This window comes from Eulemur rufifrons, chromosome 7 (assembly GCF_041146395.1).
Source record: "Eulemur rufifrons isolate Redbay chromosome 7, OSU_ERuf_1, whole genome shotgun sequence".
NCBI lineage: Eukaryota > Metazoa > Chordata > Mammalia > Primates > Lemuridae > Eulemur > Eulemur rufifrons.
In genome coordinates, this window is record NC_090989.1 from 121741058 (window position 1) to 121764058 (window position 23001).

General features: G+C 50.6%; 1 protein-coding gene across 1 annotated transcript in view; it reads left to right on the forward strand.

The window, feature by feature from the left end:
* SLCO2A1 (solute carrier organic anion transporter family member 2A1) overlaps positions 1-23001 on the forward strand; it is a 77636-nt gene that overhangs the window by 28879 nt on the left and 25756 nt on the right. Inside the window, exons 2-3 of the mRNA XM_069473226.1 lie at positions 7757-7894; positions 13224-13386. Coding sequence (XP_069329327.1) covers positions 7757-7894; positions 13224-13386 — 301 coding nt within the window. The remainder of the gene's footprint in view (positions 1-7756; positions 7895-13223; positions 13387-23001) is intronic.

Sequence of the window (23001 nt, forward strand, 5' to 3'; positions counted from 1 at the left end):
TTGACCATCAGAGGATGGGAGGCGCAAGCAAGACCTCCCTCCTTCAGAGAATGGAAGCGTGGCCCTCAGAACACCCCTCAGCTCTCCCCACGTCCTGTGAGGGTGAGAATAAGGTTTCCCGGTGCTGTTCTTTTCTCCTTCTCCCTTTTCCTCCCTCCCTCTCTCCCTGCCTCCTCCCTTCCTTTGGAAGAATTGTTCCATTTAGATTGCCCTGTCAGAGCCCTGTTTGGGAAAGCAGACGGCTGCCATCCAGGGATAGAAGCAGTTGTTCCAAACTGGGGGGTCTCCCGCTGTGTGTCTCAGTCGAGCCCCTTCTCCTGCTCCCGAGTGGTTTTCTCCCCACTCTTGGGCTCCTTCAGTGTGTTGAATCACCTCAGAGAAGGCACATTCTAGCAGACATAAAGGATCGGGTGGATTTTCTAGAGTATTGCCTTCCCCAGGATTTGTGTGGGCAAAGTCAGAGCTGGTTGATGGCAGAGTCAGACATCAGACAGGTAGTAACCGTCTGGGGATCGCATTTCAGGACTTCTGCCCAGTGTCCCTGTAACCGTGGTTAGATGCCACTATGATCCAACGATGGTTAGATCATAGTTCTGATGTTTAGTTTGGAAAAGGCAGTCATGAACACGTGGATCAAAAGAAACCATGTCTAGGCTATCCTTTAACCCTTTCTACTTCACTTTGAGCTGGGGGGGTTCCCTCCTTGTCCTTATGGCTTCCCCTTTGTGGCCATCTTGCTTATGGCACTGAAGTGTGGCTTGGGCCTGGGGCTTCCCTCTGTACCTTCAGTTGGCATCTCAACAGCTTATCAGCCTTGCTTAGCTCTTGGCACAGGTGGTTAAAAGTTTCCTCTTTGTCAGAAGAAAGATCTTCATGGCCACTCTGGTTTCTCTGCTTCCTTTCTCTCTGTGTTTGTTAGGATTGGAGAACGACGGGAGTATGGCTTTCACTGTGAGCATGGCTTTTGCATTTAGAAGTTTGAGCACCTCCCACCCACCCCACCTGCAAGAATGTTGCCCCCACTCCGTGGGGTTCCTCTGCCAGCTTCCTTCTATAAGATGTGCTCAGGTGACACATTAACTGTAACACATACACACACACCCCCCTTGTAAACCTAGATGTTTAGATTAGCACACACAAACTAACCTAGATATTTATGTGGGTTTTGAACCTTTCAGAGTAGGCCCCTTGAATAAACAAATGTGTTCCAATGACATTGCCAGTGCTCATATTTAAAAAAAAAAAAAAGGAAGTTGTTTGTGGAATTCCGTTCAAAGCCTCAGAACATTATTTTGAATACCTTCATGGTTGCAAATCTTCTTTCAAGTGAATTTTTTCTTTGGCCAACTTTATTGAGGTTTAGTTTGTGCATAATAAAATGAAGATTTTAAATGTTTGATGAGCTTTGACAAATGTATATGCCTGTATAAATACCATCACAATAAAAATGTAGAATATTTCCACCACACTAGAAAGTCCCTTCATACATAGCTGCAAATCTTTAGCTTTTTAGTTTGAGTTTAGAAATATTCAAAAGTGGTTTAGAGTCAAGCCTTGTCCACTGAAGTGATGAATCCTGTTTTGTGCCTTGTAAATTGTGTGGCTCATAGACTGATTGAAGGCAATGTCGAAGGAGAAATTTATAAATAATTGAGGACAGATCATTGGAACGAATCTGGATGTATATTCTGGAGCATGGATTTATCAGTTAGAGTACTTTAAAGAGGCCAGGCGTGGAGGTTCATACCTGTAATCCCAGCACCCTGGGAGGCCAAGATGGGAGGGAGGCCAAGGCAGGAGAATTGCTTAAGCCTAGGAGTTCGAGACCAGCCTGAGCAACATTGTGATACCCCATTTCTACAAAAAATAAAAAAAATTAGCCAGGCATGGTGGTGCATGCCTGTAAGTCCCAGCTACTTGGGAGGTTGAGACAAGAGGATGGCTTGGGCCCAGGAGTTTGAGACTGCAGTAGGCTTGGATCAAGCCTCTGCACTCCAGCCTGGGTAACAGAGTCAGACCCTATCTCTTAAAGTTTTTTTTTTTTAAAGAGTACTTTAAAGACACATTGTTCACCTGACAATGACTGAGCCCCAATTATGATCCACGCATTGGAGATTTGTTGTCCTAAAAAAACACATATCATCTTTCCACCATGAAGTTTATATTCTAGTGAGAGGAAATGTCAATGAATGAGAAATCAAATGCATGACATAATTTTAGGAAGCAATAAATGCCAAGAAAAAGAAAAAAAGGTGAGGAGATGGAAAATGATGGCATATTGTTTTAAAGAATATAATACAGCCCAGGTAATACATCTTTCTTTTCTTTTCTTTCTGTGAAGAGATCACAAGATTCAAATTCTACCATAAGCTGCTTTCTAAAAGAGACACATTATCATCCCCTACAGTACATTGTACAAAATGCTAGTATTTGTTATATGAAAAAAAAAAATGATGGCAGTGGTGCTGAGGTTCCATAGTTAGAAAAGTATGGGAAGGCTGAGCATGGTGGCTCACACCTATAGTCCTAATACTCTGGGAGGCCAAGGAGGGAGGATTGCTTGATGCTAGGAGTTCAAGACTAGCCTGAGCAAGAGCAAGATCCCATCTATACTAAAAATAGAAAAATCATCTGGGCAACATAGCACACACCTTAATCCCAGCTACTCGTGAGACTGAGGCAGGAGAATCGCTTGAGCCCAGGAGTTTGAGGTTGCTGTGATCTAGGCTGATGCCACTGTACTCTAGCTGGGGTGACAGAGCAAGACTCTGTCTCAAGAAAAAGAAGTGTGGGGAAAGTTGGGTTAAGCAAAGTTAAGGGGGTCTTTACTGAAAGACTTCTCAGAACCTTTACTATGCTAATGTGACTGCAGATATTCATGAGGGAGAATTGTAGTACATAATATTTTCCAAACTTCTTTCTCCAGGAAATCCTTCTGGCTTGGAGCATCTTAAGCAAGAGGTGTTCTGTGTAACACATTGTGGAAAACTGTCCTAGAGTTCTCATGCCATGGAGAATTGAAAGCCATAGAGAAATTAAATTACTTGGGGGGCAAGAGGAGGAAGTGGAGGAAGCTTCAATTTATTGAATGGCCCTCTGTTATGAGGGGCTCTCACTGTGGGCCAGGAGGGTGCCAATATCCACAAATACGTCTCTGGTGCAATCCTCACCTCTCAGGTGGCCTCATAGCTCCCATTTACTACTGGGGGAAACTGCCACTCAGAGAGATCCAATTGGTAGCCAAAGGTCGTGCCATTCCTTATAGAGGCAAGATCTGAATCTAGGCTATTTGACTCCAAAACCCAAGTCATCAAACACCGTAACACTACAATGCTTAAATGATGAGGGAGGGTGGATTGCAACCCAACTACAAACTCTTCCCTAATCCTACCAATCCATCCAAATATACTATTAAATCTGTGTCCTCCTCGAGGGTGAGTTTCTGTTCCATGTGCACCGTGTCGAGTGTTTCTTGCTTGTCTGATGCTGGCCATGTAGTGGTACTTGGTAAGATCGAGCAGCCTGGGTCATGGTGCCATGGTCCCATTCTCATAAGTGCAGTACGTGGGGCCAGATGGCTATGACCCCGAGTGGCCTTGCCAGAACCACCCATCGACTTCTCTCTCCTTTCCTGGCATTTTCTCCCTGCCCTTCCCTCCCCTTCATCCACAGATCTGATTCTTCTCCATCTGCCATACCCGCTGGAACCCAGTGGCCCAGATACATACCAGCACTTCTGCCAGGGCCCCCACGAGGCACCCAGACCTGACAGTGTTGCTGGGGCCAATGGCTGGCAGTGAGGGTGGCTCTGTGAGGGGGTGGGGATGTGGAAGGAGCCAGCCAGGAGGGGCTGGAGTCTCCTACCTAGTAGCTGGGGGGAGAAAATGGGGGACTTCATATTTAAAGGCATGTCTTTCAGGAAAAGATCTGAGATAGATTTTCTTTCCCACCCTCCCCATCTTCCTCTCATGAGACAGCTGGGGAGGTTGGTAGTGATTAGTCACTCCTGTTAATTCATTACTAATTTGGATAGAGAGAGACTGGTCTTTCCTGAGCTTAATGCTCAGAAACTTAATTGCTCCAAAACTGAGCTCACTGTCCTCCCTCTCCTGACCCCCTGTCTCCACCCATGGCTTTGCCCCCTTCCCAGCCCTCGGGCTGCGAACACAGCCCCTCTCTTCTTCCACTCTGCATCAGTGACAGCCCTGTCAACTCAGCCTGTGCGGGAGCCCCTGGTCCTGTCCCTCCCCACACGCTCAGTGCCCCAGCTGGCCTTGGTCCAGCCTTCACTCCTCAGCTGGATGCTACTCCTGCCCCCAGCTGTGTGTCAGCCTTTGAGAGAGACCTCTGTGCAGAAGCCAGCACAGGGTGCTGGGAGTTTTGGAAGTGACCTTGAGCTAGACACACATCTGAGCCTTGTGCTGGGCCAGGGGGCTCCTGAAGGGTAGGAGGAGTTATCCGAACAAAGAAGGGGAAGATTTCAAGCAAAGGCACGGAGACGTGTGTGCTGGGGGACTCTCAGGGTATGACCTTGATGGTGTTTGAATGACAAGGTGTGTGGCAGCAGGTGTTGCAGCTATCTAATGCTACAAACCAAAGCAACCCAAAACTCAGTGCTTAAAACAATGACCACATTTAGTTTGCTGACAAATCTGCCATCTGTGTAGGGCTCATTGGAGATAACTCATTTCTGCTCTGCCTGGCATCATAGCCTGGGACTAGAATCATCCGAAGGCTCACTCAGCGACATGTCTGGCAGCTGACGCTGGCTAAGGGCTGAAACATTGGCTGGGTTGGTTGGCTGAACACCAACACTGGGCCTACTCATGAGAAAGAAGATTGGGCTTCCTTATAGGGTGATGTCGGGGTTCTAAGGGTCTGAAGAAAGGAACAGCCAGAAGATTCTCCATCTGCTTTTAGGAGCTGGCCTCAGCAGTCACATCACATCACTTCTGCTTCATTCTCCTCATTAGTAGCAAGTAACTAAGATGGGACCATATCTGGGGGAAGAGAACACAGACCCCACCTCACCTCTCGATGGAGTGTCATTGTCACATGTAAGAGGTGTATATGGACAGGAGAGATTGGTATGGCCATCTTTGTAAAATATGATTAGCCCCAGCAGGGTATGGAACAGAGGCAGGCAGGCTCCAGGACCTGTAGCATCCTTGGTATCACACTAGGGTATTGGTTTTTACCTTATAGGAGGTGTCAGTTTGGGCATGAGCTGCTTACGGTTGTGCCTGAGAAGGTTCCCCCTGGGGTGGTGTGGCAGAAGATTTGAAGAGGGAGATGGCAGGCCTGGGAGAGGCTGGTGCAGTAATCCAGGGAGAGACAGTACGGGCCTGAGCCAGGGCACACCCCTGGGGAGGAGGGCAGGGGTCAAAGGTGGGAGACGCCAAGAAGAGACCACAGGGCCCAGTGGTGGGGCGAATGCCAGGGGGTGAGGAGGAGGGGGCATCCAGGAGGATTCTTGGTTTCTGGCTTCAGAAATGGAGTGGAGGCGATAGGGAATGAAGGAAAAAGAAGAGAGGCTCATGGGGGAACACAGTGAGTCCTATCTGGGAAGTGAGTCTGAGGGTTCTGAAAGTGTCCATGTAGACACACCCAGCAGATAATGGGATGGACCTGAGTGCAAAGCTCTGGGGAAAATTCTGGATGAGGAGCTGAGATTTGGGTGCTGCCATCCTGCCAATGGGATTGCCTGTGCCCATGTGCAGAATGGGTGCGTGTCCAGAGAAAGGGTCTAGAGAGTTTGGGGTATTAGTCTCTAGGGAATGGCCAGAGTAGTAGAATCTGACAATGCATCCGAAACCACATTGCCCCTTCCCTGACTCAGGCTTGGACCAGTGAATCATCTGGGCTCGAGGGTGCTTTGATGTCCTGTGTTCGTGGAAGAAGAGTGAACTTTGACAAATCCCATCACCATCTGTGCTGCTTCCCGCAGCCTGTGCTATGGCTCTCGCCGGTCCTTCCACCTCATGGTGGCAGCTCCTTCAGATTAAGGGATTTATGTGATTGCTTTTCTTTTCTTTTTCAAATCCTTCACAGAGGGCCAGACCCAGGACACGTCCTCTAGTCCAATAATTGTAACCCGTGTCACCCACCAGATTCTGCTGGTGGGACTTTCCCAAATAACACATTTGGGGCCTCACCCCCACTGACTGACTCAGTATGTCTTGGCTTGGCCTCACCTCTGTATTTCAGACACCTCCATCCATGTGGTTTTGAATCAAGGCTGAGTGAAGACCCATGGATGTAGCCCAGGTGCCTCACAGCTGAGGAAAGCCAGGGGCGGGGGGCGGGGGGGGGCACGACTGGCTGAGGTTGCCCCACTGAGTGAGTGGCCCAGGCCTGGTCCGCTCTAGGATGTCAAGTGACTGGCACCTAAGCCCCAAAGTGCCTACTACATGCAGGGCACTGTGCTGGGTCCCCCTCTCTGGACCTCAGTTTCCCCATTTGTGAAAGAATGGGACAAGATCATTTTCAAAAATACCTTTATCACGAAATATTAAGAAGAATTCCAATTTATGAAACAAAGCCCAGTGGAGGCTCTCTGGGCAGGCAGGGGTGGAACGCTGCCTCTGCCTCCAGGCAGTCAGGCTTCCTTCTGCCACCAGTGAGGAGTGAGGTGGCCACACGGGCTCAGGCGCAGCTGGCAGTTTGGAGAGGTGTCTGGTTTCATGGGTGCTGTGACCTCCTCATATCTAGAGGCTGTGAGCAGGGACATGTGGACAGGCAGGGAGTTCTGGGCTCTGTTGGAAGCCCCAGGCTGGCCTTGCAAAAGCTCTGCCCTGCAGGTGGGAGACCCCACGGTCTGGAGCAAGGGCCCCTGTGGAGCAGGTAGGCTTAGCTTTGGAAGGAAATGGAAATGGAGGTGGAGCCCCCGTTGCTCTCCTGAGATGCCAGCCCTTCAATTAAGGGAAGAACTTTGGCAGACTATGAATGTAACGGCACCCCACCCTTCCCTGGAGGAAAAGCATGACCCACAAGGGCATCTTCCAGGGGATGTTTGAGGGGGTGGGGCTCCTGGCCAGGAGCCTCTTTGGGCCTGGCCCAACAACTGAGGACCTGGGAAGGCCCAGAGCTCAGCCTGGAGCCAACTAAGGACACCATTAAACCCTTCTCCCACCCTCACTTATGTGTATGTCCCCATCAACCTGGAACTCACATTTACTCAGTACCCACAGGACAAGGCATGCAGAGACAGAGACAAATGGCCTGGGCCCCTTCCTCACGTTCATGATCACCCATCCAGCACAGTCACAGACACCCCTGATAAGAAGAGACAATAAACTTGGTTAGGACATGAATGGGAACATCCATTCAAACCGGGTGTTTTGGGGGCCACATCATGATGCCTTATGGGAGGCATTAGAGGTGGGCCTTGGAGGGTGTGTCGGGGACAGAGGACAAGTTGAGAGTGGGGAGATGTGACCTGGGGCTTGTGCACTGTGTGCCATTAGGGAAGATCCAAGGTGCTCAGCCTTTCCCTCAGGGTGACTTTCCAGCCCTGTCAGAAGGTTTTACAGGGCCATTTATGGTACTGGTGATAACAATGCAGTGACGAGAGGAATTGCTAACACTTTCCTTCCCAAAGGGGTGGAACAAAGTGTAGCAGTGATGACATTTCACCCTCAGGACTATGAAGTAAGTGCTCCAGGTGACAGGTGAGGAAACAGGCCCGGCTGCTAGAAGGCTAGGGGCTCCAGGGCTCGTTGTTCAGACACCTCATGGGCTGTCGCTGTCCCCGCAGGCGTTCGTGCTCTGCCAAGGCCTCCTGCAGCTCTGCCAGCTCCTGTACAGCTCCTACTTCAAGAGCAGCCTCACCACCATCGAGAAGCGCTTCGGACTCTCCAGTTCTTCCTCGGGTCTCATTTCCAGCTTGAACGAGGTGAGCAGGAGGTGCTGGTCTATCAGACCCCAACTGTGCCTCACCCTGACCATGGGATCCAGGAGACGCAGAGGCACAAGGGGCTGGGGTGTGCACTGGGGTGCAGGGGGCCAGGGAGCCAGCAAAGATCCCATGGGCACAGTGAGAGCAGCCACATTTCCTGAGGCCTGACCTGCACCACGTGCTGAGCTAACGGCCACCCACACTTGCCCTCGGGGCTCCTCACGGCAGCCTGTGAGGGTTCTCTGCTCATGCCCACGTCACAGACGGGGATCCCGGCTCGGCAGTACAAGTGGCTTGCCCCAGGTGTGCAGTGCCATCTGCCTCCAAGCTCTGTGCCCTGAATGAGTTCTGTGGCACCTGAGAGCTTGTGTGGCCTCTGTCCCATCCCTAGTCCTGGGAGGATGAACCCCAGGCACGTGGGTGGGGAAGCAGCCCCGGGACAGCCATACCCCGTCTTATGAGGGTCACAGGAGCCAGAGCTGCTCAATGGCCTTGACTCCCAAACCTGTGACCTCCTAGCATTCCCCTATCCCTTAGTGACCACGTATCAGAGTTCAAAGAAGATAGGGTGGACCGAGAAGCCTAAGGCAGGAGGGCAGAGGTCAGGGCCTGCTAGGAGCCTCGGGAAGCGGGGAGAGAGTGAGGGTGGCAGCAGGGCTCCTCCGTCACGCCCAGGATGGAGGTGGGCGCCCAGCCTGGCTTCTCTCCTCTCTCTCCCGCCCGCTCCTCCTGGATGCAGGCAGTGGCCTCCCTTCCCCTGAGCCCGGTCGCTCCTCTGGAGCATGATGGGCTCTTCCCCTCACTTAGTGAAATTCAGGTCGTGCAGTAACTCAGAGACCGCCCCCGCCCCCCAACCCCTGCATGCAGCTTCTGGCTAAGACGGGTGAAAGAAGGCGGGTGTCTCCTACCCCTAGCCTCCACCCTTCAGTCCCCCCTTCCCGGTCTGCTCCGGAGGGAACAGGCTTTGCCCTTCTCTCCTCCCCAACCCTTGATGGGCCACACAACAGCGCCCCCAGGGCCCTGCCCTGTGCCAGCCCCTCGGCAGTGCTAGGTGAGAGGCTCTTTTTGTAGTCACTTTTCCGGAAGAGGAAACCTGCATCAGAAAGCCTGAGTACTTTGTCCCAGGTGGGCCACATGTCATGTGCTCAGCACAGCCAGTATCTGAGCCTGGGTCTGTCTGATGGCCGCTTGCTGAGGCCTCCTCTGTGAATCCACAGCTGACCTCTCTGCCGCACCTCCAGTCCCTTGTCCACCCAGTCTCGCGTCCTCCACACTCATCACGGACATCTCCTTTGGTGCCCCTCTCTGCGTGCGCTCCCCACCACGGGCTGTTCCCCGCCACACGCGACATGCGTGCACATTTCCACACAGTCCTGCGGCCTGAGTTGTCCCTGCTGGGCTGAAGGGCCTCCGCACTCCCAGGCCCATGTGTGTGCTTCACTGTTTTCAGTGCATGCGTGTGTGTCTGTGTGTTTTAATGTCTGCGTACCTGCCTGTCTGGTTGTGTGTCTGTCCTGAGCTTCCTGATGATACCTGGTGCTGGCGTCTACCTCACCATGTAGGCTGTGGGACCTGGTGTCCCTGTCCTGCAGTCACACAGAATGCACCCTCCTAAATATTCGCCTGTGACTTTGATAACACCCCTGGCACATGTTGTCCTCACTCATAATAGACATCAGGGAAAACCAACCTCTAACATTTGTGTCCCCACTGTCCTGTTCCATGGTCCTGGCAGGCATCACTAGTCACCTACAGTCCTTTCCTGCTGAGTCCACACGCAGCCTCTGAGTCCTCAGCATAATGTTCTAGGCTCCTCTGCTGATCCAAACCAGACCTGGCGTGCGGGGTGAATGCTCTCTTCCACCTCAGCCCGGGTGGTAGCCAAATCCATGATCTCCATGGTTAAGTTTTCATTCATAATGTCCCTATGTTTGAAATGAAAATGTGGGCCCAGGAATAATGGGACGCTCCAAGGAGCATGGGGTAGCTAGCTGGGACAGGTAGCAGGGTTTATTTAAGACTGGAGGTTGATTAGGCAATGAAAGGGAGTAATATCTCCCCAGAACTAGAGTTCAATCAAAAATAAAGGTAACTCACATGCTGAATCTTCTCTTTTCCAATCTCAGATGAACTTCTCAAGAATCTGACTTTAGATCATGCCTGTGGGCGTGATTTGAGGCAAATATCATCAGATCGTTCACTCTTCTGACCTCACAACCTGTGTGTGTAGCGGGCCTCCAGGGAACATGAGCCTCATAACGTCACAGAGTCCCCCAGGGGCCAGCGGGCGAGGCGAGGGGGAGACACAGGCTGGGGTAAAAGGCCAGCGGCAGGAGGAGAACTCGGTTATCAAGAGAAGGCATCTTGGCCCTGTGGGGCCGCAGCTTCTGCTGTCCACTGACAAAGGCCAGGGCCAGCACGCAGAGTCAGGAGGGCCTCAAGGCTTCCTGTCCTCAGTGCCTCCCACTCAAGTTCCCCGGGCCCCTTGGCTGGGATGTTGAAGGGCAAGGACGTGTTACAGATATGCTTTGTAACCGCTTTCAAAGGGTTTCGCAGCAAGGCCACAGAGCTGTTTTAGAGGCCCTCTTCTCCTCAGCCAGAACAGCTGCATTTGGGGAATTTGTTTTATACTGGGGAAAAAAAGAAGGACTCTATGGCTGAAGAAAAGTTTGAGAACAAGGTCTTAAGCTGGCATCAGCCATAACACCTGCGGAGGTTCAACTTCCCACAGAGAAACAGCCAGGGCCCCCGGAGAGCACGAAGGGCCTCTCCAGATGGGCAGGGCCAGGCACCCCTGTCCCTCCTCCCCGAGCCCCTCTGGGCCCTCCACCATCCCTCACCCAGACCTTTTAAAGGCAGCCTTGGTCAGCATAGCTGATAGCATCTGACATTTACAGTCATCTCATGAGAAACGATGGGGAAACAGAAGGAAATAAATGAAATCTATGAAGCATGAGAATAAAGCTCTCTTTCCACATGCAGGTTTCAGAATGTTCTAGAACTATGCCTGGCAGGCGCTGGAGCAACTGTCTGCCCAGCTGGGGCTGTCCTCACACCCCTTCACTCCCCCTTTCTCTGAGCATCATGAGCCGTCTGACTCCTGGCCATGCTGGAGGGGTCTCCTGGGCAGCTGTGTCCTGGTCTTGGAAAAGCCTGCTGTTTACTTTCATTCACTCATTTGTCCAACAGATACTGATGTGCAGCAAGTGTATGTCAGGCAGTATTCCAGGTACTGGGGAGACAGGAATGAACAGACAAACATCTCTGCTCACATATCATTCTAAGGATAAATATAATATTTACTTACAGAAATAAACATAAGGTAGGTCAGATTATGAGTGCTATGAAGAAAATAAAGTGGTGGAGGGGAAAGGGTATGCAGGCCAGAGTGTTGGGGCCAGAGGAGATAAGAGAAAGGCTTTAATGAAAGGTTTCCATCTGAGCCCTGAAATCAGTTAGATAAGAAGGGAGCCCTGAGGACAGTAGGACAGGAGCAGCAGGTACAAAGGCCAGAGGAGGGAATGCCTGGGGTGTGTTTGCAGAACAGCTGGGGCAGCTGGCTGGAGGGAGGGGGAGGGAGGAGCAGAGGAGCAGAGTGGACCAGGGAGGGCAGGTGAGGCAGGGCCCCCCCCCCAGGCTCCGGGACAGACTCTGCCTTTTACCCTGGGAGGGTTTGAGCGAGGGAGCAGCAGGGTAAGGGTAGAGGCAGAGGCCCAGTTAGGAGGCCACGGCAGGAATCCAGGCAGGACAGGAGGCGAGGAGTCGCTGGCTTCTGGGTGGCTAATGAAGTCCAGCCAGTGGGATTTGCTGATGTAGTGGATGAGGTGGGGAAGTCAAGGATGATGCTCCGGGGTTCTGCTTGAGCCACTGAGAGGATGGAGGTGCTATTTACTGAAACGAGGAGGACGGGGGGGTGGCCTGGGTTTTGTGGGGAGGAAGAGGAGTGAGAGTTCGGATGTGCTGAGCTTGGGAATTAGGAGCACACACAGAGCATGCAAAGACACAGGAGGGACTGGGCCAGCCCACCCTGATAGGAGCCGAGATGCAGGGACAGAGCTCTGGGCCCAAGGCTGAGAGTTCAGGGAGATGAGGAGGAACCAGCCAAGGAGACTCAGAAGGAGCAGCCAGGGGAAGGAAGTGGGACAGGGTGGTGTCCTGGGAACTCAGTGGAAGGAGTGTTTCAGGAAGGAAGAAGTGGTCAGCTGGATCAGTGGCGCTGAGAGGTAAGAAGAGAACTGAGCCTTGGCTCAGTTGGCAAGTGGATTTGGCAATGAGGAGGCCACTGGTGACCTTGGCGAGAGCTGTGTACTGAGGCTCTAGCCCCTGTTTCCTGAGCCAGGAGCACCTGGTTGTCCAGCCAGAAGGAGACTGGGGTGTGGACAGGGCAGGGTGATGCTGTGGACTTACAGGGCTCCTCCACTCCAGGTGAACTGTGTTCTGGGGAGAGGACGCTGCTCTTGGATGGAGACATGGTCAGAACATGCCAACACCGCCTTTACCATTGAAGAGCCTGCCCCCAACCTGGAGCCTTCAGTTCCCTTCCCTGGCTCTGGGTGGAGCTCAGAGGGCACACCTGCCGGGGAGCACCAAGAAAGTGGGGTTAGCGATGTTTCCAGCTGGAAAGGGATGTAGGGGTGCTATAGTCCTCATCCCTCATTCTACATGAGTGGAAAGAGGCGCAGGGAGGGGAAAGAGCAGGACAGTAGCAGAGCTGCTGGGGCAGAAACCCGCTTCGCAAGAGGCAGTAGACCACTCTAGTTACGCCTTGGTGCTGTAGAGTCAGGCAAGCCTGGTTCAAGCCACCCCCCAACCTCACTGGTCTTGGACATGTTACTTAATATTCTGAGCCCCAGTTTTGTCACCTGTACAACGAAGGTTGTTGCATGAATAAATGAGATAAGCATGTTGCTTGGTTGTTATTCTGACTCTGAATCTAGAGTCTTTGGGTCCTTTAGTTAGTGCCTAATTAAACTTGGGGGTTTAATTAGGGAACACATTTTGTTCCTAGGAGCCAGCCAGGACTGGAGGCTTCCTTGGATTTTGCCCCAAAACGTTAGATCTTAAGATGGATAGATTTTAGGCTATGAGCTTTATGTAGTCTCCACATACTTCCCTTGGTATGGAAGGGATTCTGACAACAGAGCAAGGACTGAAACTGCCTGTGCTTGGCCCGCTGCGAGGCTCTCTGGGCAAGGCTGACTGTGAGCTGACACTGGACAGTGTCTTCCCTCTCCGGTCTTCCTGGATGAGGTGTGGTCAGACCTCCACTGTGCGTGGGTGAGGACAGGATCTATGGTCTCACTCGGCCCTTCTGCTCTCTCCGCAGATCAGCAATGCCATCCTTATCATCTTTGTCAGCTACTTTGGCAGCAGGGTGCACCGTCCACGGCTGATCGGCATCGGGGGCCTGCTGCTGGCTGCGGGAGCCTTCATCCTCACCCTCCCACACTTCCTCTCGGAGCCCTACCAGTACTCCTTGGCCAGCGGCGGTGAGTGGCCTCCAAACCCCACCTCAGGGGGATAAGGAATGGGCTGGCACTTCACAAAGTTAGCGGGGATGCTCCTGGGGCAGTGGACACTACTCTGGGCTGTGACACCCTCTTTCACCGCAAAGTTTCCTTGGCTTTTATTGTTTTATTTCTCCCCAAAGCACATCTGAAGCTCAGAATGTACTGAAGTACGGAGAACTATGAAGCAGCTGTCTGAGCTCTGGCTTGTTGAGGAAAGAGTATGCAATCCCCTGTGCTTCATGCCAGGAATGACCCAAGCTCCACCCGCCTGGGAACACTTGTGAGCAGTGTCCACGATGGGGCTTGGCGGGAGGAGGGTCAGAGCATCCATCATGATGAGATCTGTGGGTCTTCTCAACGCTTAATTATAGCACTTGGTGACATTTGTACATTCTTCCATAATTCTTTAGTTTATAATGTACTTGTGCTATGACCTCATTTGATCATGTTCACTATGTTCATGGACTCTGCCAGTCCATGGACATGGCAAGAGCATGCCTCACCATTGCTCTTACATTTAGCATTGACCTCTGACTTAACAAACTCTGAAGTTCATGAATGTCTCTATTCTCCAGAACAAAATAAGAATCCTAGGGTATTTTAATGCTCATCATCCTCTTCCATCTTCCATTTTATTGTTGATCAGTATTTTAGTTCTACCTGTCTTTAACCTCTCCACAGTGGTCATTACTATAAATTATTATTAAACTGTTATTTATAGTCAAGTCAGTGCTTATTTAATATAAGTATGTACCCATAAGTTTACTGGTTTCTTTGTTCACCGTTGCTCCCTGCATGTCACCCGACCTGTTGCTTCAATTTTCTTTTTCCTGAAGGATATCCTTTAGTGTTACTTTCAGATGGGAGCATGAGTGAGAAAATCTCCAAATTTTTGTCTGAAAATGCTTCAGTTTTACCCTTGTTCTTGAATTATAACTTAGCTATAAACAGGATTTTAAATTAAATTAATAGTTATTTCTTTTCAGCACTTTGAAGTTACCATGCCTCTGTCTTCTGGCATTTCTTGATAGTGTTGGGACTTTTCCATCAGTCTAATTATCATCTGTTTTTCAGTATCCTACTTTTTTGTCTCAAGTTGTATTTAAGATTTTCTCTTTTATTTGTTGTTTTACATGCCTACCGTAAGGTATCTGACTATGGGTTAATTTTTTGGAATTCAATGGGCTAAATCTTTTGGAAATTAAGATTTTTCTTTAATTCTGAAAAATTCTCAGCCAAAAATACTCCAGATATTGCACATCCCTGTTTTCTTTATTCTTTCCCCTAGAACTCTTTTTATATATGTGCTCAACATTTTCATTTCTGGCCTCCTTGTCTCTTAATCTCTCTTTCATAGCTTTCACCTGTGCTGCATCCTGGACAATTTCCTTAAAATATGTCTTTCTAGTCACTTAGTCTCTCTCCAGCCTTGTTAATTGGTGTCAGACCCATCCTTTGCATTGAAAATTTTATCGGCACTATATATTTTGCTAATTTCTAAAAATTCTTATGATAGTTTTTCAAATTTGTCTGTCCAATTTTCATGATTTCTTGGTGTTTCCTTATGATTTCTATTATTTCTTTGATGTCTTCCACTATTTTAAATACATATATTTTATAATCTTTTTCAGATTGTGCTGTTAGCTCAAATTTTGAGAATGTTAGTACTCCCAATGTTTTGAGTCTGCTTGCTCTTGTTCTTGGTGGATTATTTCCTTGTATGTTCTATAATGTTTGATCATGGGCCTTTTGCAGTGGGATTTTTTTCCCCTGTTGAAATTTTATGTGATCTGGGTTGGGAAATAGCCTTACAGAGTGGTTTTGCATTTGTATTTACTCAGCACCCTGGCAACATCACTGCTTTGGAACTAATTTTATGTTAATGTATTGGCTTGGGATGAATTTGCACTTGTTTTAGGAGCTGTAGGAAGTGACTGTGGTTTTGTGATGAGCAGCTGTGAGAGGCCCAGCCCATAGATGTTCATCCCTGGTCTGCTGTCTCGGAGCTGAAAGTGTCCAAGGATAAATGAGCCACCCAGGAAGGTGCTGAGGAAATAATCAATTCTGGTTTGCTGAAATACTAGGCTCTTTTTCTTAGTCAGATGTGTACAAAGTTTCAAGAGATGAATCAATTAGAATGACACAGGCAGGGGATTACTTTATAGGTAGTAAGACCTATGGCACACAGACAGAACTAGCTGGAATGGGAAAAGAATGGAGCAGGAACAGGGATGTATAATGATTAAACGTCTGCTGGGCTCTGCTCATGGAAATCTTTTCCCCATCTCTTTATAAATAGCCAGTCACTGGCCAGTCACTTCTTGTAAATGTGTCGTGGCCTTAGATCCATTTGGACTGTGTGAGGCTGAGCCCTGCTTCAGGTGGGCAGGTGTGAGGACAGACCTGAGCCCAGGGGCCCTACCATGTGCTTTCTCCCCGTTGGTCTAGACGAGGAGTTTGAGGCCAGCTTGGAAGGAGGGTCAGGAGTTGCTGGCCACCCTCTCAGAGGCCAGGCCAGCTGCACTGTCATCTCTCCAGATGCACGGTCCCTGCCCAGTGAAGACTGAGCCCATGGAATCAGCAAGAGAGCCTGGGGCATGGGGGCAGGCCAAAGGGAGGGCGCCCTGCCAGGCACACACTGGCTGCTGAGCCTGGCAAGTCAGCTCCCCACAGCCTGGGCCCACATGCCAGTGACATTTGCTTCACACACAGTGGCCACGGGAGGGTGGTTACAGACAGTCCTCAGTCTGCTCCTTGTTAGGGATGGTCAGATTGGGTTCAGCCCACCACGATCCTCCCAGCCCAGAGGGAAATACTCTGCTGTTTCAGCCTTGCCCTCAGTGCTCTTAGCCAAACTCCCCTGAGAGAAGACCAAAAGGGCTGTGGAAGGACGACAGCTTGCCTCTTAGGGCTGCAGTGGGAGAGTTGTAGGCCAAGAGAGTGGACTGTTTTATAGTTGCTGTTCATTTTATTTGTGCAAATTTTAATTGCAACAATAGAGGATAGCAGTCTCCCTTGGTCTGACCTGAATCGGAGAATGCCTGGAAGTGCTCAGGGCTCAGCTACCTTTGAGGCATCTTCCTGGTGCCAGGGGTGGGATGGGGAGGACTTTGGCCAAGAGCCTCATCCACGGGATCTTGCTGGGGCTGCACACTGGATACCAGTGCAGGGCGAGACTGTGCTATGCTAATATGTGCAAATAGAAATATTCATAAAGTCTCACTTCATGGGAAAAGCTTGAAATGTGACTCCTACTTCAAATGTATTCCTTTGGAAACTTTAATTTTGAAATATGCTAGGTTGGCAAGAACAAATTCAGTTCATCAACTGCACCACCATCAATGGTGATGTGAATCTGAATCATCTTCAGGAACCAGGCAGTCCTCAGTCTGAACCTGGGCATTGAGGCTTCCTAATGGCCTGGCCTTGGGCCACTTCCTCCCTGCTCTGAGTCTGGGTTCATCCCTAAAGGTCTGTAATAGACCCTCCCCTGTAGGATTGAGGGGCTGAGAAGATACATGTTCAGAATTTAGCGCAGTGCTGGCATATTCAGTAATCATTAAGTGGTGGCTCTTTTTCCCCATGGTGGTGGGGACAATACCCCTGATGTTGACTGAAGTAGTAGATCCTCCAGATCCCAAATGAGAAAGCCTCTTACTTCCTGTAAAGAGCCAGAGTCCGGCAGCTCTTGGCTATGGGTTGGGCAGCCTGGGGGTATCTGAAGGTAGATTCTCTCTGATCCTTACCACTGGCCTCTGCTCTGGCCCCGAGCAGGGCCCCTCCCGTGCCATGGTCCCTGCTGCATCCTCCCATGTGAGTCCGTGGGATTTCTCTCGGTGGAAGCTTAGGTTGTTGTGCCCTGATCTTCATGTTGGTGCAAGCTGGTGTGATGGGTAGGGAATGGACTTTGGCATTTGAATCCCAGCTCAGCCAAGACTTGCCAAGTCTCCTTAGGCACCAAGACTTGCCAAGTCTCCTTAGGCAAGCCACTTCACCTTTCTGAACCTCAGTTTCCTTGCCTATAAAATGGGAGCAATACTACTTTCACTTTCAGCATGTTCAGAGAGTAAAATTAAAATAAAATAATATAAGTAAAGTGTTTGGCTCATGTTAGCTAGTCAGCAAATTTCTATTTGCTTGCCCTTGTCATAGTATTTGAGATCTGTTACCCGTAAGGAATGGCCCAGACCTATTAGCACGTGTTTGTTGCTAATTTCTTCCCTGTGGAGTGAAGCTGTTCCAGAAATGAACATGGGAAATGAAGAGTAACTATGTGTTTTAGGAAAAAAAATTAAGGAAGGGCTGAACATTGTGGGAGTCATGGAGACCTTTAACGACTAATTGCTAATTTTAAAAAGGCCACGCAGACATTTATGGATGTTTAGATTTTCTAAATGTCAGTGGGGTCCAGAAATGTGCCCTGGCGCCTCTAGAGAAAAGACGAGCTACCTAGCCAAAGCCTCCGAGACCACTTCTGGTAGGCGCAGAGGTTTTCTGAGATGGGAAACAGGTCACCCTGAGACCAGGTCTCCCGGGAGATAAGAGAAGGGGCTTCGGAAACCAGCGTCTGGCAGCACTAGGTGTAACCTGGAAAGCTCCTGCCAAGTCCAGGGGGAAGTCTGCCCACTCACAGACAATGGGTGCCGCAGGCAGGAAGCTTCCTGAAGGTTAAGGGGAGGAGGAATGGGGAGTGTATTTTTGGAGCAGTCCAGAAAAGAAAGGGAAGAGCCACTTTCCAGCCCTTTATTCATGACGTTGCCAGCCCCCACCCATCCTCACTCATCCAAAGGCCCCCGCCCTGGAAGGAGGGTGGTGGGAAGGCACAGGTGGGGAAGCCTTGGGGTCCTGAGTGGCTGCGTCCCTCCCTCTGTGGACTCAGTGGGGAACATGCAGCACCCCAATTCCCAGAGCAGAGTTCCTGAACCCCACCAGCCACATGGGGTCTTTCAACCAGGGGAACCACTCAGAGCAGTGAACTCCGGGCAGCTCCGTGGCAGCACCCAGCAGCGGTGTGAAATGGGTGTGAAATGCGTGTGCTAAAGCGCCCTGCAGGGGAGTGAAGGGTGCAGCCTGTGAAGGATGGCGGGAGTGTGTTTGCGGGGTACTGTGTGTGTGGATACTGTGTGTGTGGGTATTGTGTGTGTGGGTGTGTGTGAGGGAGGTGTTTCCATGTGTGGGCGTGTGAGGATGTGTGTGGATGTGGCGGGAGGTGGACATGTGGGGATGTGGGGGGATGTGAAGCACTAGGGTGGGAGGTGTGTGTGGGGGTGGGGCTGGGGGTGGGGTGCAAGTGAGGGGGAAAGTGTGTGTGTGGAGGGGTGTGGAGAGCGGGGGGGTGGGGGTGGTTGGAGGGTGGGGTGGGCATATGAGAGAAGGGCAAGGAGAAAGAGTGTGTGTGTTGAGGGGGCGACGGGGTGGCCAGTCCAGGTGGGAGTTGCACAGCCTGGCCAATGGGTCTATTTAACCTGACAAGGAAGAGAAAACAAACAAATAATATGTGTGTTATTAATTTAACTGAGAGAAAAATAGCCCTGAACAGATGAGCAGAACAAAACTTAATGAGATTTGATGTGGAACATTTTTTAAATGTGCAGAGTAGGAAAGAATAGAAGCAAACATGGAGAAATGGTAGAGAGCACTAGGCCGCTGTGCTGAGCTCCAGGGGAAGGCCGGGCAAAGGGCGAGGGCTGGACGCTGGCAGAACTCCGTGGCGATGGCGTGGCAGCCTCTCCGAAGGTCTGAGCAACAATATGAAAGAAGTTGACTCCGTCAGGCCCTTTTGACATCTGTTCTGTGGGCAGGTCACACCCCCCTTTGGCCGGCCTGGAGCCTTGTTCTCCTGGGTCTCCAGCCCAGGCCTGGTGGGACCTGAGTGAGGCTCCCCCTCCCACGTCGGCCCTTCAGGCGTGTCTCGTGATCCCCCTTGCTTGGGAATGAGGCTGGTGTGGCGGCCTGCTTGGGCCAGGAGATGGGGGAGGCAGGCTGCGTCCTGCTCCTCCGGGGACAGTGCGTCTCCAGGAAGGCTGCAGACCACGCGTCAGGGCCCACCTATGGCAGGGGAGGTCTCCTTGGGAGTTAGCATCCAGGGAGGAAAGGAAAGCTGGTCACTATTCCAGTGGCTTTCAGCACCCTGGGAACACTGTTGAGGAGTGAGGGATAGCCCCACAGAAACAGGGTGCCAGCCCCCATCCTGCTGGGGATGTGGTTTGGAGAAGCCACTGATCTTCCCTGCAAGAGAGGCCGTGGGCTCCCCAAGGCTGCTGGCTGTGTGCCCACACACCTCCCGTGGCACAAAGGCTTGAAAGGGGAACCACTGGCACATTTGGGCAGTGCGCTCCCACCAGGAGGTAGGAGACTGACATGGCAGCTTCTTTGTCTCAGGAACAAAAGGACTTTTCAGAATTCAGAGCTTGGATTGGCTGTAGTCAGAGAGGATGTGAGGCTCAGAAATCTAAAGGGAGGAAAGAGCAGAGAAAAGTTAGCTCAACAGAGGACTAACCCACAAACCAGGACCTCAGCGGTCACCTAAGGGGCCTGGCTGGTGTTTTAGAATGTTCTGGAGAGCCCCTTCCTGGCCTCTTTCTGGCCCAGGACTGGAGTGAGGAGAGGTCTGAGCGGCAGGCACAGCTCCGCACCACACCCCCGCCCTCACCTGATAACAAGAGCTCTGCATTTGTCTGTTTTATACTTTGTGCTTTTCTAGAACCACTGGTTGCAGAAAGATTTGATGGCTGAAGTGTTTGAAAACCATGGGACTAGACCAGGGGTCAACAAACATTTTCCATGAAGCTCTAGGTAGTAAATATTTCAGGCTTTCAGACCATAAGGTCTCTGTGGAAACTATTCCACTCTGCTGTAGTAGCACAAAAGTCCCCATTACCAATAGATGAGCAAGTGAGTGTGACTGTGTTCCCATAAAATTTATTGACAGCAACAGGCTGGGAGCTGAATTTAGCCCACAGATTGTGGTTTGCCAACCCCTGGACTAGACAGTGCTCAAGACCTCTGCCGGGCCCACTGGCCCCTCCTTTTCTCCCACTCTTCTCTCTCTGTTCTTAGATTTCCCTGAATTCTGCCTTCCTATACTCTACTCCGTGGGTCCCAGGTCTGCCTTCTAGAACCACCCAGAACCAGCCCGTCGGGACACTGCTGCAGAAATGCCACCACAAGACCCCAGAGTCTTCGCTTCACTTCCTGCACTCTGTCTCCTGAAGTGAGGCTTCAGGCCCTTTGGGGGCCCCAGATGCCTGGCCGAGCGTGGTGCCCTCAGGGTGGTCTCCCTGGGAAGAAGACAGAGGGAGCTCCTCTGGATCTGAGGGTCCTCGTCAATGCAGCCTGAATTGTGAACTTGTGGTCAAAATATTAGAGTCTTGTCCTCATAATTTTTTTAAAGCCAAGTCTCATCCTTCCAAGTGCCGACTAGCTGAATTCTTTGAAATTATAGTAAAGCTTCATGTTTTATCCCCACAGGAATCATTCTCGTTGGTTGGAGCCTCTCCTTATAACCTTGGATCTGATTTCGAATTTGCAGCCTTTAGACTGTCTAGTCAGCCATTCCTCCCACCTTCGTGTCAGTCGTCTCATTCACAAATTTGTGAGCAGTTTCCCTGCTCTCACCTGAGTCCGTGACAACAGTGTTGAGTGGTGCACTTAGGGCAGCCTTCTTTCGGGTGACGCTGGCCCAGCAGCACCCAAGCGGGACATGCTTTGAGCCAGTTCTCCCCCTGAGGGCCCCTCAGCCACGTGTCCCCATCTTGTGCAGCAGGATATCATGGCAGGCTTTGTCAAAGGGCTTTCTAACCAATTAACACCACGCTACGGCTTCCTGCTGGTTTAGGAGCCCCATAAACGGTGAGGTTGGTTTGGCATGACTGGCTTTTGATGAACTCATATTGGCTCAGCTAACAGCTTTTTTTTTTCTTCAAAGAGCTCCTCATCAGCCTACTGAGTAAGTATACGAACAATACGTTCTGCCTCACATCCAATGGGGGTGTGCTAATTAAGCTCATGTCTCTTCGAATATTAAAATTAGACGACTCTGAGCTGCATCCGGCTCCCTCGGGTATGTCTTCCTTTCTTCCATCTACTGAAGAACCAGCTTTGATGATGAGCCAAGCCAGGTGCTGCTCGGAGTGCTGGGACATGTGAGGGAGGTGAGGGGGTGTGGGCAGTGGGGGAGAAAGCCCCTGGCCAGCAGTGTTACACCCAGCCTTGCTGGGCACACTTGGTGAGCCTGCCCTCTCACGCCCCGCTCACTCGCAACTCAGCCTCCTCCAGACAGGTAGGCATTTTCCCCAGGGCCCTTCTAGTGCCAGGGTGACAGTGTGGGAAGGAATGTCAAGCCTCAGCCTCAGAACCAGTCTTGGAAACCCAGTCTCGAGCACGGGGAAGAGGAATTATTCCCTCCTTCCGCTCCCCGAGCTCATTCTGTCCCTGCACGGATATAAACCTGTTGGAGCACACCCACTTGCCCCTCGACTACTCTATCATAATCCATCCGTTGCTGGTGATCAGCAATGGTCTCACTGGTCTCTAGTTTCTGGACCAGTTTTCCAAGTTCTTAAAAGCCTGAGCAACATTGTCTATCTCCAAGCTTCTGCTATTTCCCCTCTCCATGTGAGTTTCTCACAGTTACTCGTCTCTTTGGATGAACATTGATCTTATCGTATCATCGCTACGCCTCAGGTTACAATATCCTCATTATTGTTAATTCTCATAAGAATGCCCTATTTTGGAGATGAGGGCACTGAGGTTCAGAGAGGCCCCTGCCTAGTGAACGGAGCCAAGATTGAATCTGTCTGGCTTCAAGGTGTGAATTTCTTCCATTGCTCCATGATGGACCCCAGACTGTCAGCCCTGACTCTCTTTCTTTCTGCTGGGGCAAAATATTATGTTTTCCTGTTTCCCAAGATGGAACTCAGAATGCATTTGCCCATAGAAATCATTTTATAAATGGAGGCTTAGTTTAATTGGAATAGAGCACATTTTATTATAGGAGCATTATGGATTAACTAGGCTTTGTGGATTCCACTGAGAACCCAATCATTTCTGATTTGCAAACAACTCAATTTACAAATGACTACGAGATCTCAAGTCACAAGTGAATTTGGGACAGCCTGTTCCAGGCCTGCCAGTGGGTGTAGCCAGAGCTTTGGGAAGAACTGTAGAGTAGCCGAATTTAGGAGGATGAGGAAATAAGTCCTTCAGAGTGGAACATTCTGAATCAGGTTCCAGGACTTGTGCTGATAGCTTGAGGGCTTGGCACCTTGGATGTTCCAGAAAGTTCTCTGGAAGCACCCTCACCTTTCCCTGTTGTTCTTTTATGGATTTCTTCTGAGGTTTGAGGCTTACTAACCTCTTCCCTGTTGGACCCTATTCACCCACAAGCTCCCAGATGACAGCCCTGTCCTCTTCTGAGCCGGGAGGGAGTGGGTGGCTCTCAAGAGTCATGATTTGAAGGAGAGAAAACTTGCTGCCATCCTCTTTCCTGGAAGAATTCTCCTCTCTTTGCTCTACAGCACGACTAGCCAAAGGAAAGTCCCACTTGCCATGGCCTTCTCATGTTGCTCGATCTTTCTAGGGTCCTCTTTCTGC